Genomic DNA, 17,225 nt, shown 5'->3' on the forward strand with positions numbered 1-17,225 from the left:
GAATGGAGGAAAGAGGGTACCAGAGTGGGCAACTGAAGAAGACTGGAGGAAAAATTACCGGAAGTTAGAGAAATCGATGCTCCAGCCTGTGAGTGCCCTCATTGTGCAGTAGAGGAGCCATGGACTGACATGTCGGAATAGGAATGGGAATAGGAATTAAAATGGTTGGCCACTTTGTTGCAGATGGAGTGAAGGTGCTTGACAAAAGATCCTTCAATCTGCACCTGGTCTCACCAATGTAAAGGAGGCCACATTGGGAGAACTGGATACAGTAGACAACCCCAACAGATTTGCAGATGAAGTGCTGCCTCACCTGTTTGGGCCCTCAATGGAGGTGAGGGAAGAGGTGAATGGGCAGGTGTAGCAATTCTTCAGCTTGCAGAGATATGTGCCAGGAGGAGATTAGTAGGGAGGGATGTACGGACAAGAGAATTACAGAGGGATTGATCCCTGCAGAAAGAGGAGAATGGATGAGGTGGGGCAGGGTAACCAAATACTGCAACTCTAATTGTCACTGCAGAGAACATAAAGCTAACTATTTCATTGCTGATATATTTTATACAACTGCTGTAAATGGAATATACAATAATTTCACATATTGTGGTTTAGCTCTGGGATCAGATCCTTCTCATAGAAGGATAAAGAAAGGTGCTTTCTTGACCAGAAGGACCAAAACAATTGGCCAAGTGTGCAGCTGAGATCAAACCATTCATAATGTAGTGTTACTGTGTTAGTAATAACAAATGAAAATCACAGGGTCATTACATGAAGTTAAACAATTTATGTTGGTTTCACTAGATAATTTGTGTGAGGTGGAAACGATTACTGTGAATAGATTAGAAACATGAACACATCAAGACCATTCAAGCTTAATCAATAAGGAATCTCACAATGAAAAACATATCTAAGACACCCAATGATTGATTGAGGACTGTAGAAATGCCTCTATTCCACCCTGTAAGCCATTAGCATCAGAATTATCCACCTCTTCTTTTGCATCTCCCTCTGTTGCTATACTATCTGATTCCTTCTGCAAGCCAGTTCAAAGTAATTTAAAGTATTGTTAAAATTATGAAGATGATAAATTTGGGCCAGCTGAGTGTATGTAAAAGGTATGTCACAGCATTAATTCCATGCTTTTGCATTGATTCTTCCAAACTAGCACTATTCACAGCAAAGCCCACTAAGGAGGCCTAAAATTACCGGTTTGACCCAAAGAGATTCCAATCCATCCTGAAACAAAGACCATTCAATTCAGAGTCAGCGCTCTACACCAATATGTGTGATTTTAAGGTGGTTTTCCTTGAAGAATACAATTTTTGACAACAAATGTTAATCCAATCCAAACTAAAATGTATTTGTTCTCATGATGAGGCTTTTCATTCCAGGAGATCCAAGATGTCTTCTATTTTTATTTTCAGAAAACGGGGTTTCCCCTCCACGGTAATTATTGTAGCTCTCCCTTGAATTTATTTCATTTCTCTCACGTCTGCCCTCACCCCATCCCATCTCCCTGACGTAACAGGGATAGGGTTATCCTTGCCCACATCTATCACCCCATGATTTTCTGCATCCAACACAGTATTCTTCACTACTTCTGCTAGCTCCAATGGATTCCCAACACAAGGCACATCTTTCTCTCCCTTCCTCTCTCCACATTTTGCAGGGATTGTTCTCACTGTAAATTCCTTATCTGCACATCCCTCCCCTCCGAACCCCTCCAAACACTTATTCCTGCAACCATGCTGTGTTACACCTGCCCTGACACACCTTCCTTCATCACCATTCAAGGATCTAAACTGTCCTTCCAGGTGAGGCCATATTTCATCAGAGTTGTTTATTGTGTACCTGGTGCTCCCAGTGAAGCTTCCTCTACATTGGTGAGACATGGCACAGATTGGGGATTGCTTCCTCGGGCACCCTCGCTCTATCAACCATAGCAGCCAGGGTCTCCTGGTGGCCAGCCATCTTCATTCCACTTTGCATTCCCACACCAACATGTTTGTAGACAGCCTCCTCTACTGCCACATTGAGGCCAAATACAGATTGGAGGAACAACAACTCATATTCCATCTTGGTAGCGTCCAACCCTGGTGCCATCAGCATCAATTTCTCTAAGCTAGGGTTACCACTTCTTTCTCTCCTCACTCCCTCTTGTTTTCCCCTATCCTCCTGGTTCCTTTACCTGTTGTGTATTTAACATTTCAGTAGTATTTAAGCAATATTGTAAATATATTATTTGAGTAAGCATTCTTGTTCTTTGAATAATCAATTACGGGTTATATGTATAAGTGCGTGAATTGCATACATTATCACGGTATCACATGATATGCACTTAAAGTAAATTTGAAGTTAGACTCACATTTCAGGCTCCCATGTCTTCCTTTGAATTAGTTTAATATTCTGAAGTTAAACCAAAAGTGAATGCCATATACTATGAAACTTTGCCAAACAGAGAGCAAACAGGTGTTGGTGCCAACCTCTGAGCCTTTGTTTGGAAAGCATATTGGATCAAGGGAGCACCATGCTGCCTAGAGGATGCTGTAGGTAACAAGGTCTGAGAAAACTTCTGATATGTTAATCAGGCAGTTACTAGTGAAATGTGGCTTGGTTTTAAACCGGAAAAAAAGTTCAAGGAGCTTCAGGAAAGTTGCAAGCATTTGACTCTTGATAATATAAAGAACAAGAATCCACTCTGTGTATTCTAAGGTTATCGCATGAACTTCAAGTGGGAGACAAAAAGCTGCTTATAAGATTGGATGAAAAGACCAAAACCCAGAAGGGTGAATGGAAGGCTAAAAAGGAATGGAGTCAATGGAGATATGAAAGCAGAGGATTTATCAGCGTTGTGTTCGTATTCTTGGATTTATCAGATGTTGTTGTGGATGAGGAAACCAAGAGGAGAGATCAGATCATAAAGGGAGCAATAGGAGGATTAATAAGAAAATACTCGTGAACTAAGTGGACCTTCCCAAGATCAAGATGCACAAATTAGAAGACGAGAAAAGGAAGACGAAGAAACACGGCTGCCTCTGTCAGAACCACTTCCTGCTGACTCAGAATTAACTCCTACAACCACCACGGGGCAGGCTCCAGAACCTGAGGTTGTTTCACAGCCGCAAGTTTCTCCTGTCGAACAGAGTGATTTCCCTTCTTAGGAAAGATGTTATCCCACAAGAGTAAGAAAGCCTTCACAGCCATTAAATGTTTAGGCTTGAACAGGATGACTATGCAGTGGGTGTATGTATTTAGTAGTTGCATTATATAGTGTTCTTTGTATTTATTTGAGATGCATTCTCTATTGAGTTGGAGTTTATAGCTAAGCAGGGAGGAGTGTTGTGTATTTAATATTTCAGTAACATTTAAGTAATATTGTAAATATATTGCTTGAGTAAGCATTCTTGTCTTTAAATAATTCATTATGGGTTATATGTATAAATACATGAATTGCATATATTATGCTACCACATGATACGTATGCACCTAGCTTAAAGTAAACACCAAGTTAGACTCACATTTCAGACTCCTGTGTCTTCCTTTGAATTAATGTTTTGAATTTACAAAACATAATATTACCTTTACCCTCCCCTCCACCCTGCCCTCAGAACCTGCCCAGCACCATACTTTTCTCCCTGTGGTTCCCCATCCCCTCCCCTTTATTTCATGATCTAAAGTCCTCTCCTGTCAGATTCCTTCTTTTCCTAATCACTTTGCATCTTCTACCTATCACCTTGCAGCTTCTCACATCATTCCCTTTGCCATTTTCCTCACCTTCCTAACTTCTCCCTCTCATCTGGATTCACTTATCACCCACCAGCTTGTGCTCCTCTCCTTCACCCTGCACCTTTTTATTCTGGCTTCGGCCCTCCTGATTTCCATTCTGTAGAAGGCTTACAGCACGGTAACGGGCCCTTGCAGCCCAATGAGCCCGTGCCACACACTCACGCCTATGTGACCGATTAACCTAGTAACCTGTACGCCTTTGGAATGTGGGAGGGAACAGGAACACCTGGAGGAAACCCAGTGGTCACAGAGAGAACATACACACATCATCCAGAGACTCAAGTATTCTTTGCAGATGAAATAACCTTTCATTTATATTTCTTCCAATTCAGTTATGAAATGGCCTCTTGAACAAAGACCCAACACAGATTGGGTGACTGCTTTCTAGAATGCCTCCATTCGGCCTGCAAGGGTCATCTGGAGCTTCTGGTTAGCCGGTTAATTCTCTGTACTACTCTCATTCTCACTTCTCTCACTTCTCCAAGAAGGCCCAAAGAACAATACCTTCCATCTAGAAATGCAATATAGCACTAAATTTAACAGTTTCAGATAACCAGTCTTTGCAACTGCACAGTGTAACTCTTTTTCCTTCGCTTCACAGATGCGAGCATTCTGTTTTATTTTAGATTTCCATCATCTACAGTGTTAGATATCTTGATGTTATACTGTTGTTCTTTTCATTCTACTTCTGTTCTCCATTGCTTGTTTTCCCTATTTCTCTCTCCTCCAGACAAATCAGCTATGACTAATAAGACTTTACCGCCTTCCCTCAGCCGACTCCACCACTACATGTGTCACTCAGTCCGTCTTTGTCTCCACCCTATCAGTGGAACTCTTTTGATTTTCTCCACACCATCATTTTCTCTGCAAGTGGAAGGGTAAAGGATTATAACCTGAAGCATGAATACTGTTTCTCCCTTCATAGATGCTGCCTGACCTGCCAGTACTTTGCAGGATTTTCTGCTTTCATTTTGGATTTCAAACATCAGCAGTATTGTGCTTCTGGAATAAAACTGTTCCTAATGTGATGATTGCAAAAACAAACAACAACAAAAAAATCCCGCAGAAGAGCGGAAACAGCCTACTGAAATATCCTGGCAATATTTAAATTGCTACCTACTTATAATGCAAACATGAACAGAAAAAGATCCAGAAAGTCAATTTTATTGTTGGAACTTCAACTAATGTCTCACTCATCCCCTGCTACAAAGCCATTTATTTTTAAAGTCTTACACTTCTGAAGAACAATTATTGATCTGAAATTTAAATCTTTTTTCTTTCTTCACTTATTTCTGAAATCATATTTCTGTTTAGCCTGTCAAGTTGCAGCATTTTTGTGCTTTTTAAAAAAATAACATTTTACTTATAAATCAATCTGATCCAAAATGTCTGAATTGGGGTAAATTCTACTCCTTGCTAAATGAAGGTAACATCGATAAGTTAAACTCAGAGTGTTTGAAGTTAACTGTGATAACTTTCGGGCTTCTTGGACTGAAAGAAAGACAAAAATAATGCCAGTATTGGAATGGATTGCAAACTTACCTCCTATGAGCATGGTGCAAATGGAAAAGATTTTCTCAGCATCTGTGTTAGCTGACACATTCCCAAAGCCTACACTCGTTAGGCTGCTCAGTGCAAAGTAGAGTGAAGTGATGTAGGAACTTCGGATTGAGGGACCTCCAAACAGTTCAAAACTGGAAGTGTTTCCTCCAGAGCTGGCGTTAATGGAGGCATATTGAATTGTGGAGTTTGTGGCGGTGGAGGCACTCGGTGCAGATACAGATACATATGGAGTTCCCAAACGCTTTGCCAATTCATGAAGCCAACCTGAAATAAATAATGACCATTACTAAAGATTTTAATACCTTGGCACTAAAGGAATCAGTAAAAAAAATAAATATGAAGGAAATAAAACTTGTCTACAATATGCTGCAAAGCTGCACTAAGGAGGTTTATCATGGACTCCAGTTACGTGCTTGTGGAAACTTAGGAGCAGACGAATCACCACATGGCTCCATCTCCACTGGTATTTGCTTCTTTCTGTTGCAATTTAGAATTGCTGATGTTGGCATTGTAGACACAGATCGAGAGGGAAGGAAGTGAACATTTAACTTTCTCATCACCCATGGTACTCAAAATCTACAAAAGTAATCTCTTGTAGCAGTTGGAGAATCCAACAAATTTTTATTAATTATAAAATAGTAAAGTGCATCATCACTGCAACGAATGATCTGCATTTGGTAGATTTCTCACCAAGTAGAATGAAAAGAATGATAATTGGGAAGACAAACCAGGACAGGGCTGACTCAATGAATGGTAGGGCATTGAGGTCTGTGGTAGAACAGAGGCATCTGGAAATACAGGTCCATAATTCCTTGAAAGTGATGTCAAAGGTAGATAGGGTCATAAAGAGAGCTTTTGGCACATTAGCTATTATAAATCAAAGTAATGAGTACAGCAATTGGGATGTTATGTTCAAGTTGTAAAAGACATCAGTGAGGCCAAATTTTGAGTATTATGTGCAGTTTTGGTAAACTAGCTACAGGACAAGGAAAATGTCAATAAGATTGAAAGAGTATAGAAAAGCATTTACAAGGATGTTGTTGGGACTTGAGGACCTGACTCTTTGGAAATGGTTGAATAGGTTAGGACTTTATTGCCTGGATCTCAGGAGAATGAGCAGAGATTTGATTGAGGTATAACCAATAATGAGGGGTAAATGCAAGCAGGCTTTATCCACAGAGGTTGGGTGACACTACAACTATAGGTCACAGGGTAAGGATGAAGGGTGAAATATTTAAGGGGAGCCTGAAGGGGAACTTCTGCATTCAGGGGTTGATGTGAGTGTGGGACAAGATGCAAGTTAAAGTGGCAGATGTGGGTTCGATTACAACATTTTAAGAAGTTTGGATGGAAGGGATATTGAGGACTATGGTCCAAATGTTGGTCATTGGGACGTGATAGATTAACAGTTCACCACAGAATAGATGGGCCCAAGAGATTTTTTTCTGAGCTGTAGTGCTCTATGACTCTATAATATGTATAAATATTTCAAATATCTTCTTGCTTCCTCTTCTAAAGATGGTGGAACTAAAAATTCACAACCTTGACAGAACTGTCAGAATACCTCACAGTGAGTTTCCATGCCAGCCCAATTACTAGGTATGTGGATATCTCTTTTAACTAGAACAGGCAAGTACCAATGACACTACAGTACAACTCTCAGGTGTCTATTTATCTGTCTCATCAACTTACTCAGGACTTGATATTGAGGGGAGGTTTGATACCAACTGTCTGCCTTCTAATGTCAGATATTCTACCCAATAGGTTTGGCCAAGGAGTGCCTTGGGGGAAATATTTGAGGGCAGATTACATTAAGAGTAATTTGTACCTTTAAAGGATGATCATCCTGCTTTCTAGAAAGAGAACTGTTTGGATTGAAAGGCCTATGGATGATGCCTGACTTGCTGAGTTTCTTCAGAAATTTGTGTGTGTTGCTCAAGATTCCCAGCATCTGCAGAACTTCCTGTGTTTAAGGACCCAAGTACTTTGCAGTAATATATAGAAGCTGGGAGGGGGTGGGTGACTCAGAAGGGGCTGTTCTTCTGGTAGCCAGTGAGGGTGAAAAGTCTTACAAATACAGGAGGTTAAAATGCAGTCGTTGGAGATACGTCGATACTGAACAGAACATGGATGCCAGTTCAAAGCACTCCACCTCAAAACCACCATATACTGATATATTCCCTCGAATTATGCTTTGAATAATTGTTTTAATACATTTATGGAATATGGATGTCATTATTGCCATTTCTTGTCTATCCTTGATTTAATAGTTAATATAATAGTTAAGATAATAACTTAAGATAATAGTTAAGTGTCAGTGACATACTAAGACCGAAAACTACATACTGGCTAAGCTACATTGACTTCTCTGAAGTTCAGAAAGAAACTGATATTTTCTTCTAAATAATCTCATTGTTTCATAACTACTGTAACTGTGGGTAGCTTTCTTTTTAGTCCCAGATTTACTTTACTTAATTCTGCCATGATGGATCTGAACTCACATCTCTGGGTCAATGGTTCAGAAATAAGGCTAGAGGTATTCTTCACTGAATCAGCCAAGTTCAGGGTTTTGCTAGAAGCACACACACACAAATCTCCATCTATGTCATTTTAGTTTATTATTGATAGCAGTTATTGATTTACCTTCTGTTATGACTGCAAGTAATTAATAGAACAAAATAAATCTTAATTGAAACCAAGCTCTGCATTTTACATACAACCTGTCCTGAAAGGATAAGTGAATGGTGTGATCATAAAACGCAGCAAAATCTACTGTGTAATAGGAACAAAGGTGAAGTGAACATTTGAGCAATATCCCCCATTAGAATCTTAGCCTTTTGGCCAGCTGTGACATTTTGCTAACAAGAGGCTTGAAGGACTCATCTGGGATCTGCTCACAGCCGATGAAGCAGTATCCTGTTGAATGTTGAAAGAAATTTGGTGAGAGAGTACAGGGTCAAACACAGAAAGCTGCAAATCCTAAGAAATAGTGGAAAACACCCTTAACAACAATTAAAAAATCACTTGTGAATTACATTGCGTGCAAGCAGGCCACAGCCTGAGGAGTATTTGTTGCTTCTATAAATGATGCTTTATCTTTCTTGATGGGAATTTGGAGAAATGAAGCTGTGCGATGAGCAAAACGGATTAAGATGAGATTAACTGACTGCTATATTCACTGAGATTTCCAGCTGTGGGCTGTTCTAAATTTGAAATCAAGCCCTCACCTTCTCATGTTGATCTAACCCGAATAATAAACATCGCCATGACAATAGCATTTGAGAATGAGGTTAAAAAGAAACATACAAGGTAGAACAGTGACCTAAGTGTGGAATTCATTACATAATAAACTACCTAATTTTTTTTGTTTGGACTAGAATTTTTCAAGCATCTCTTTTCCAAAAGTGCATCCAAAATCTGCTTAATTTCTGATTTGTTTTCTGTATCCTTTGAAGGAGGAAATAAAATAAAGCAGTTGACTGAATGCTGAGGTGCAAATGTTGAATTTGTGTGACCTTGCTGATTGCAATACACTAGAAACTGAATGGTCATTCTTATGTGCCTAATATAAAGAGTGCATGAAGTGTTATTTAGAATCAAAACCTAATCGCTTCCCATCCTTGTTAATAACCATACGTGTTAAGTATATATGAATAACATATCCATTCTTATTGCATACTTTCTATTTTTCAGTAATGTGTGAACTTTGTCCAATAAAACTATATGCAATGAATCACAGAACCTCTCCAACTACCTTGGGTGGATATGCAATTGAAGTTCCTTTTGCTGTTTCATTTGATAGCAGTAGTGATCTTAAAAAAGCAAAATAATGTGGATGTGGGAAAATCTGGCTAAATGCAGAAGATGCTGGAAATCCTGAACAGATAAGGTTACCTCTCTGGAGATGACAAGAGTTATTAATTCAGGTTGCTGACCTTTCATCAGAACAGGAGAAAGGTTATCGGTTTAAGACCGAATTAATCTTTTGGCACCCTGATCCTAAAATTGCCACCTATTCTTCCAACAGTTTCCAAGAGCTTCTCAAACCCTACAAAAGAGCAATGCTACTGAAGACAATGATCATACCAGTTTCCATTGACATAGTTTTCCCTTCTTGAGACAACTTCAGCTCTTCTAAGAGATATTGTTATATTTCGGGTAAATTTGTCTGATATTCATTGGGGTTTAGGGGAGGGAATTACATTGAAACAAATGTGATTCCATTGATAGATAGCCAGATGCTGAGAGGCTGTTTGTATCCAGCTGGGAAGGTGAGATTCAGGAAGGCCAATTGAGGAGACATTTCCTCATCAGTTAGAGTTTTGACACTAAAATGTCGAAGGATATGGTGTTCAGGTGAGAAACCGAGATAGACTTGGATAAGATGTTTCATCACATTGCCCACAGTAGACCTGAGCATCTGTGTGGCCTAATTCTGCTTCAGTTTTGTATACAGTTGCATTCACAAGCTGCTACAGTATATCCAAACTTGTATTTGCAATTTTTCTCTGTGTCAGCACTTTATAAAGATCAGGAATAATGCAAGTTCTGGAATGACTTCTGGCCTATTATTTAAGGCCAATGAAGTGCAATTTAATCATACTGGCATTCACTCTCTTTCCTTCCACAATTCCCCAAAATGTACAAGGTACTACATGCTGGAATATACAGAACAGGCATTATGATTATGATCACTAGTTTGTTATAGACACAGTGACACCAAACAAAAGTATTTTTCATCCCCTCTATCCATTGACCTCTGAAAACCAGCCAACCCTATGCATCATTTTTATCTTCATTAAACATACAGATCACAGTCATAACCTCATATCTCATCTATTTTTGGATCCTTTGAAGGCAATATATTCCAAAGCTCTATTCTTCAGACAGAACTTCCTGTCATAACTATTCTTAACCTCTCTGAAGGACAGGATTGATTAACTGTTATCTTTCTATATAATGAGGTAATGGCCGTGTTAGTCTGAGAAGTCAGACTTTAATAACTCATGGCTGGTTTCAATAGTGCTGAATATTGTTTTTGTATGTAACAGGCGGATTCTAAAAGTCAAGTCAAACACTCCTTTCTTTGCACTCAGAGCAAATTAATTTATCCTAGAAAATTATCCTAGAAAATTTGTGTTGTTCCCTTGCTCAACACAAAAGAATAATTTGACTGTTCACTTCCATCCCTCTAACAGACTTGATGTATATTCCCCCAGGGCATCCAGTGAACTAAGCCTAGCAATACTCAAAGATCTAAAGAACGTATGTAGCAGGTGCAGGAACAGGCAATTTGGCCCTTCAAGCTTAATCTGCTCTTTATCAAGATCACGGCTGAGTTTCTACCTCAAACCTCTTTCGTAATGCCATCTCTATATCTCCTGATTCCATTAACATCTTTCATAGCTCCCCAGGCTTGTGGATTCCAAAGATTCACCCTCTATAATTGAAGGAATTTCTCTTCATCTCAGCCAGGAGTAGCCAGCCCTTATTCTTAAACAATGACTTGTGCTCTTTCTAGGTTTTTCAGCCCGGAGACGCATAAAGATTTAAAGAGATTAGCTTTGTTTCTCATGTGTGCATCGAAACATACAGTGTAATGTGTTACTTGAGTCAATGGCCAACACAGTCTGAAGATGTGTTGGAGGGCAGCCCGCAAGTGTGTCCATGCTTCTGACACCAACAGATTATGCCCACAATTTAGTAAGCCGAACTCATGCGTCCTTGGAATGTTGGAGGAAACCAGAGTACCTAGAGGAAACACGTGTGTTCACAGAGACAATGTACAAACTCCTTACAGACAGTGCGGGAACTGAACCCCAATCGAGATCACTGGCAGTATAAAGTGCTACACTAACTGCTATGCTACTGTGCTTGCATCCCCAGACTGTTGGGCCCTGGAAGATACTTTTACATTTTAATGAGATATCCTCTTGTTATTCTAACCTCTGGTAAATACAGGACTAGTCAACTCAATCTCTTCTCATGTGGCAAGCTTGCCATTCCTGAACTATTCTAATGAATGAATGTTGCACTTCCGCTATGGCAGTTTTACCCCATTTCCTGTATATTTTCCATTAATTCAAAGCACTGAAGTCATCAGATGAGTAAGTTGTGAATGTTGAGAGGTGTTGGGTATAAACCTGACCCAACACAACCTGCCTCAACTATGGCCAATAAGAACCTAACCTAAACCTGCGTATTTATCATCTATTCCACATCCAACTCGACACAGCTAGGAGCTATTTGCAGAAAAATCAGAGAAAAGAGACTTGCTTTTCTTCACATGTTGGTTTAAACAAGCATTAATAATAGGACACAAACATAAATACTGAGACAGAATAGATTGAGGATGGTGCAACCTGGACCAATGAAAATTCCGGAGGAACTCAGTGGGTCTGGCAGCAGCTGTGGAGGTGGTGAGATTGTTAATGCTTTGAGTCAGACAAATTAGTCATGACCTCGGGTGTGCTGCAAGGTCTTAACCCAAAACATCAGCCATCCCTCTCCCTTCACTGATGTTGCCTAACCCATAGTGTTCCTCTGGTAGTTTGTTTATGCATTAATATCGAGCTAATCAACCTGACCTGGATAACTTAATAAGCTGGATATGCAGGGCGGGACCTAATCTGAACTTGAATATCTCAGTCGGGATATGCAGCTGACCCAGCATGTAGAAGGGTCCTGTCGTGCTGGAGTTGGGTGCGCAGATCCTAAGTGAAAAGAAACTAATGCTTCATCAGCAGACATTCTGAGTAACACACACAAAATACTGAAGAAACTCGGAAGGTCAGGTAACATCTATGGGAAGGAATCGAGTCAAGATGAGTCCTGATGAAGGGTCTTGGCCTAAAATGTCAACTCTGTATTCCCTTCCATAGTTTCTGTCTGACCTGCTGAGTTCTTCCAGCATTTTGTGCTTGTTACTCTGGATTTTCAGCATCTGCAGAGTCTCGTGTTTATGATCAGCATATATACAGTTATCTCACAGCTTGGGAAGTTTGGGTGAAGCTGAATGTTTTTTAATATATGGAGTTAAATGCAGCTTGGACAGATTTGAAGGTCACTCTTCCCTTTCGTTTCAGCTGGACTGGTGCTAAGCGAAGTGAGATTTATAGTTTTATTCTTTTCCCAGTTGATTTTAGCCTAGGGTGGCATTTAGCTCTAATTGTATTTCATATTTTAAGGCACTAATGTTAACAGCTGTCAGGGAAAATAAAGGTAGACAGAAGATTTCCTTTCAAAAATTACAGCATGGTGCAGAGGCACTGCCTCAAAATGCCTGAGACAGCAGTTGACAGCTGACAAAGTTGGAGGCAGGACTTTGCCAGCTGTAACAGTTGTCAGTGATCCTCATGGAGCCTACACCATTGAAACAGGCCCTTCAGCCCACTTGATCCATGCTGACCATCAATGACCCATTTATATTAATCTTATCCTCCCCATATTCTGCTTCACTCCCATTCACCCTCACCCCCACCCACCCGGCTCTAGCAGATTCTATCACTCACTTAAACACTAGGGGCAGCTTATGGTGGCCAATTAACCCACAAATGTGCAGGTTGTGGGATGAAACCCAAAAGATATGGGATGGAACTGGAGCACGTGGCAGATGTCTATGGAGTCACCAAAAGAACGTGCAAAAGTCAGAGCGGAAAATTGCAATCAGTTTGAGGTGTTCCAGTAAGCAATCAATTGATATTAATTCTGTCTCCCCACTACTGAAGAGGTTACATCATTAGCAATAAACATTGTGCATTAAATTGGAGCTAGTACAAATAGTTGGTGTCCTTGGATAGTGTTAAGTTAGAAAATAAAAGGATAGGGAACGATGTTAATATTTATTCATCAGATTTCCTTTAACCAAAGCACAAAAGGGAGTCATATTTTAATCACCTAAAGATCATTCAAGGATTAACAGAATATTTAAAGAAGCTATGAGAAATTTGTTCAGAAAGTTTGGCCATAGTTGGTACATGAGTTTCTTTTAAATACAGTCCAGGGATTATCCAGAGAACATTTTCTTGAAATTACCCTTTAGGTGTTGTGGCAATTATTTATCTTATCAGACTAAAATTCTGTAGTTGTGCTGATCCACCCTGCCAATGGCATTTTCAAGTGGACGTATATCTAATACAGCAATTCTGTGGCCTTCCAACTTTGATGCCTCCCACATATGATTTCCTTTGTTACACCGCTGCCGGTTGTGCTTTATAAAGGTAGTGGAGATAACATTTCCTCCTTAAACATTTCCAATTGTGCCTATGGCTTTAAGAAACTGCTCACTCCAGCCTCTTTGACCATACATTAGATCACCAATCCTAACTTCCCCTGTGCCCCATGTTTGTTAACAATACAACTGTGAAACAAGCTATGTTTTTTAAAAGATACACAAAAGGCATGATATAAATCCAAGCTGTTTCTATATATCTGACAATGATCCCCTTCCTTCTTTTAGACTGGTAAATCACTACATCACTTCATTGTTACATTAAACCTGAAAATAAACAGGCAGATGTCCGGGTTTGATACCAACAACTCTAGAAATGCAGGTTGAGAAGAAAGAGAACCAGAATCAGGTTTAATATCATCGGCATATGTTGTGAACTTTGTTAACTTTACGGCAGCAGTACAATGAAATACATGATAAATAAATATAAAGAAAAAAATGGGGGGGGGAGGGTAAGGGTGTGTGTGTGTGTGTGTGTGTGTGTGTGTATGTGTGTGTGTGTGTGTGTGTGTGTGTGTGTGTGTGTGTGTGTGTGTGTGTGTGTGTGTGTGTGTGTGTGTGTATTAGAAGGTTAAGTTAAAATAGGTAGTGCAAAAAAACAGAAATAAAATAGTAGTGAGGCAGTGTTCATGGGTTCAATGTCCATTTAGAAATCAGATGGCAGAGGGGAAAAAGCGGATCCTGAATTGCAGAGTGTGTGCCTCCTTCCCGAGAAGAGGGCATGTCCTGGGTGGAGGGGATCCTTAATGATGAATCCTTCCTAAGGCACTGCTCCTTGAAGATGTCTTAGATACTACGGAGGCTGGTACACATAATAGAACTGACTAATTTTTCAAGTTTTTGCAACATACTTTGATCTTGTGCAGTAGCCCCCCCCCCCCCCCCACCATACCAGACGGTGGTGCGGCCAGTCAGAATGCTCTCCATGGTACTTTTGTAGATGCTTTTGAGTGTTTTAGTTGAGAAACCAAATCTCCTCAAACTCCTAATGAAATATAGCTGCTGTCTTGCCCTCTTTATAACTCCACCAATATGTTGTGTCCAGATTAGCTCCTCAGAGATATTGACACCGAGGAACTTGAAATTGCTCACTCTCTCCACTCTGATCGCTCTATGAGGATTGGTATGTGTTCCCTTGTCTTACCCTTCCTGAAGTCCACAATCAGCTCTTTTGTCTTACTGATGTTGCTGCGACACCACTCAACTAGCTGTTATATCTCACTCCTGTGTGCCCTTTCATCACCAATTGAAATTCTGCCAACAAGAGCTGTATCACCATCAAATTTATAGCTACTGTTTGAGCTATGCCTAGCCACACAGTCATGGGTATAGAGAGAGTAGAGCAGTGGGCTAAGCACATATCCCTGTGGAGTGCCAGTGTTAACTGTCAGAAAGGTGGAGATATTATTTCCAATCTGCACAGATTCTGGTCTTCCGGTTAGGAAGTCGAGGATCCATTTGCAGAGGGAGGTACAGAGGCCCAGGTTCTGTAGCTTTTCGATCAGGACTGTGGGAATGATGGTGTTAAATGCTGAGCTATAGTCAAAAAACAGCATCCTGACGTAGGTATTTGCATTGTCCAGGTGATCCAAGGCTGCATGGAGAGCCAATGAGATCGTATCTGCTGTAGACCTGTTGTGGCGATAGAGAGGGAATGCTCTGAGCTAGTAATTGCAAAGTAAAGGGTAAGTGATGGTAAATGTTCTGGCGTAGTGCTTTGGAAATCAAACAGCCTTGTGTTTTCAAAAACCATATTACACACAGGGTACTCCACATTCAAAAGGAACGAACTGGGCACATAATTAATCTCCAGTAGATATGGTGGAGTACATTTCAATAAAAAATAAAAAAGATATGCAGGGAATTAACTTTGGGATCAGTGTCCCAAACTCTGGCTACGTGGCACACTAACATTGAACCCCTTCGGAGCTCAGCATGATTCCAACTGGTGCATGCAAAACTGAAGAAGAAGGGGGCCGACTGCAAAGATAGAAGGAAACATACTAACAGAACAAATTCAAAAAGGCACAGCTTTTTATTGACTCCTGCTGATCTGTAATTAGATCTAATGCAAATTAAATGTTTAGCAAAGTTTGTGTAGGCCGGCATTTGTCAATACTGTTATTGTAGTGTGAGGAAAAGCGACTTCCAAAAGCTTCAGCTCAACAATTATTTTACTGCCTCTGAGCCTTTAACAGCTGTTCCCCAGCACCGATGCGCCATTGAGGTCTCACTTCTGACCACAAGCCAGAATGGTGTTCGAGGATGCTGCCCTCACACACTGGCAGTGAAAATACCACATTGGATGCTTATTCTTCTGTCTATTCTTTTAAAGTAGGACTTAATCTATCATTGATCTTGATAATAGTTAACAGTACCACACTGTATGGATACAATCAATATTTGTTTGCATAAAAGCAGGTATAACTGGGTTTCAGAAGATCAGGAGGATGACTGGCCTATAGAACTTGCACTTCGGTTAAATTGCAGAAACACATCCATCTGAATGGAGCTACAACAAGGTCTCGTGCTGTATCTCCTAGAAAAATGTTTACACCCTGACTTTAATAGGAATTTCTAATAATCATCATTGATAATAAATCTATTTTAAAAGTGATTACCTGTAACTTTACAAGACTAAGCACAATTACTTGGAGTCTTTAGAATAAAATTACATCCAAAACAATTTCATCAGATTTAGTTGACAGAACCCATTTAACACTATTCAGCCACCATAACTGTCCAGTGTGACAATCATTAGGAATGAAGGAATAGAAGCAAGCCATATATAAATTCAAGTCCTTTACACCATGACATTAGACCATAGCCATTCTGAAAGGCATTTGCATCTATCTGCCTTATCTAACAAAATCCTCAGTTACAAAGATCTCCAAGTCTGGCATATATCAATTTACCCAACAAAGAACTTTGAGAAAGAATTCTGAATTTTAACTGCCCTTCATCATTTCTTTCCTACATGTTTCAAATTTTGTGAGTTTGACCTATGTTATGGGTTCCTTTAACAGAGGAGATAGTTACTCTGTACCAATGAACATAATGTGGAACATAAATATTAGGAGTAAGAGAAGGCCAGGCTCCCTCGAGGTATTCACCAAGATGTAGTGGGTTGTGAGACTGGAAGGAAGGACAGGCAGATGATAGGGAAAAATTGCAGTTGGGTGATTTGATGTGAATCATGGGGACAAAATTGAAAAGGGTGATGACTTCAGTACTGAAGTTGTTGTATTTGGAAGCACGCAGTATACAGAATAAGGCAGATGATCTTGTAGCACAGTTAGAGACTGGTAGGTATGATGCTGTGGGTATCAGTATCAGGTTTAATATACCCAGCGTATGTCTTGAAATTTGTTAACTTTATGGCAGCGGTACAATGAAATACGTGATAAATAAACAGAGAAAATAAAACGGAATTACAGTAAGTATATATACAGTATGTCTGTTAAATAGTTTAGTTAAAATAAGTAGTTCAAAATAAAATTAAAAAGTAGAGAGGTGGTGTTCATGCGTTCAATATCCATTCAGAAATCAGATGGCAGAGGGGAAGAAGCTGTTCCTGAGTCACTGAGTATGTGCCTGCTGGCTTCTGTACCTCCTCACTGATGGTAGCAATGAGAAGAGGGCACGTCCT

General features: G+C 39.9%; 1 protein-coding gene across 3 annotated transcripts in view; it reads right to left on the minus strand.

Moving 5' to 3' along the window:
• kcnh3 (potassium voltage-gated channel, subfamily H (eag-related), member 3) overlaps nt 1–17,225 on the minus strand; it is a 612,109-nt gene that overhangs the window by 154,608 nt on the left and 440,276 nt on the right. For all 3 annotated transcript variants that reach the window (XM_073046887.1, XM_073046888.1, XM_073046886.1), the window contains one exon: nt 5,326–5,610. In XM_073046887.1, the coding sequence (XP_072902988.1) occupies nt 5,326–5,610 (285 nt within the window). The remainder of the gene's footprint in view (nt 1–5,325; nt 5,611–17,225) is intronic.

This window comes from Hemitrygon akajei, chromosome 5 (assembly GCF_048418815.1).
Source record: "Hemitrygon akajei chromosome 5, sHemAka1.3, whole genome shotgun sequence".
NCBI classification, from domain to species: domain Eukaryota; kingdom Metazoa; phylum Chordata; class Chondrichthyes; order Myliobatiformes; family Dasyatidae; genus Hemitrygon; species Hemitrygon akajei.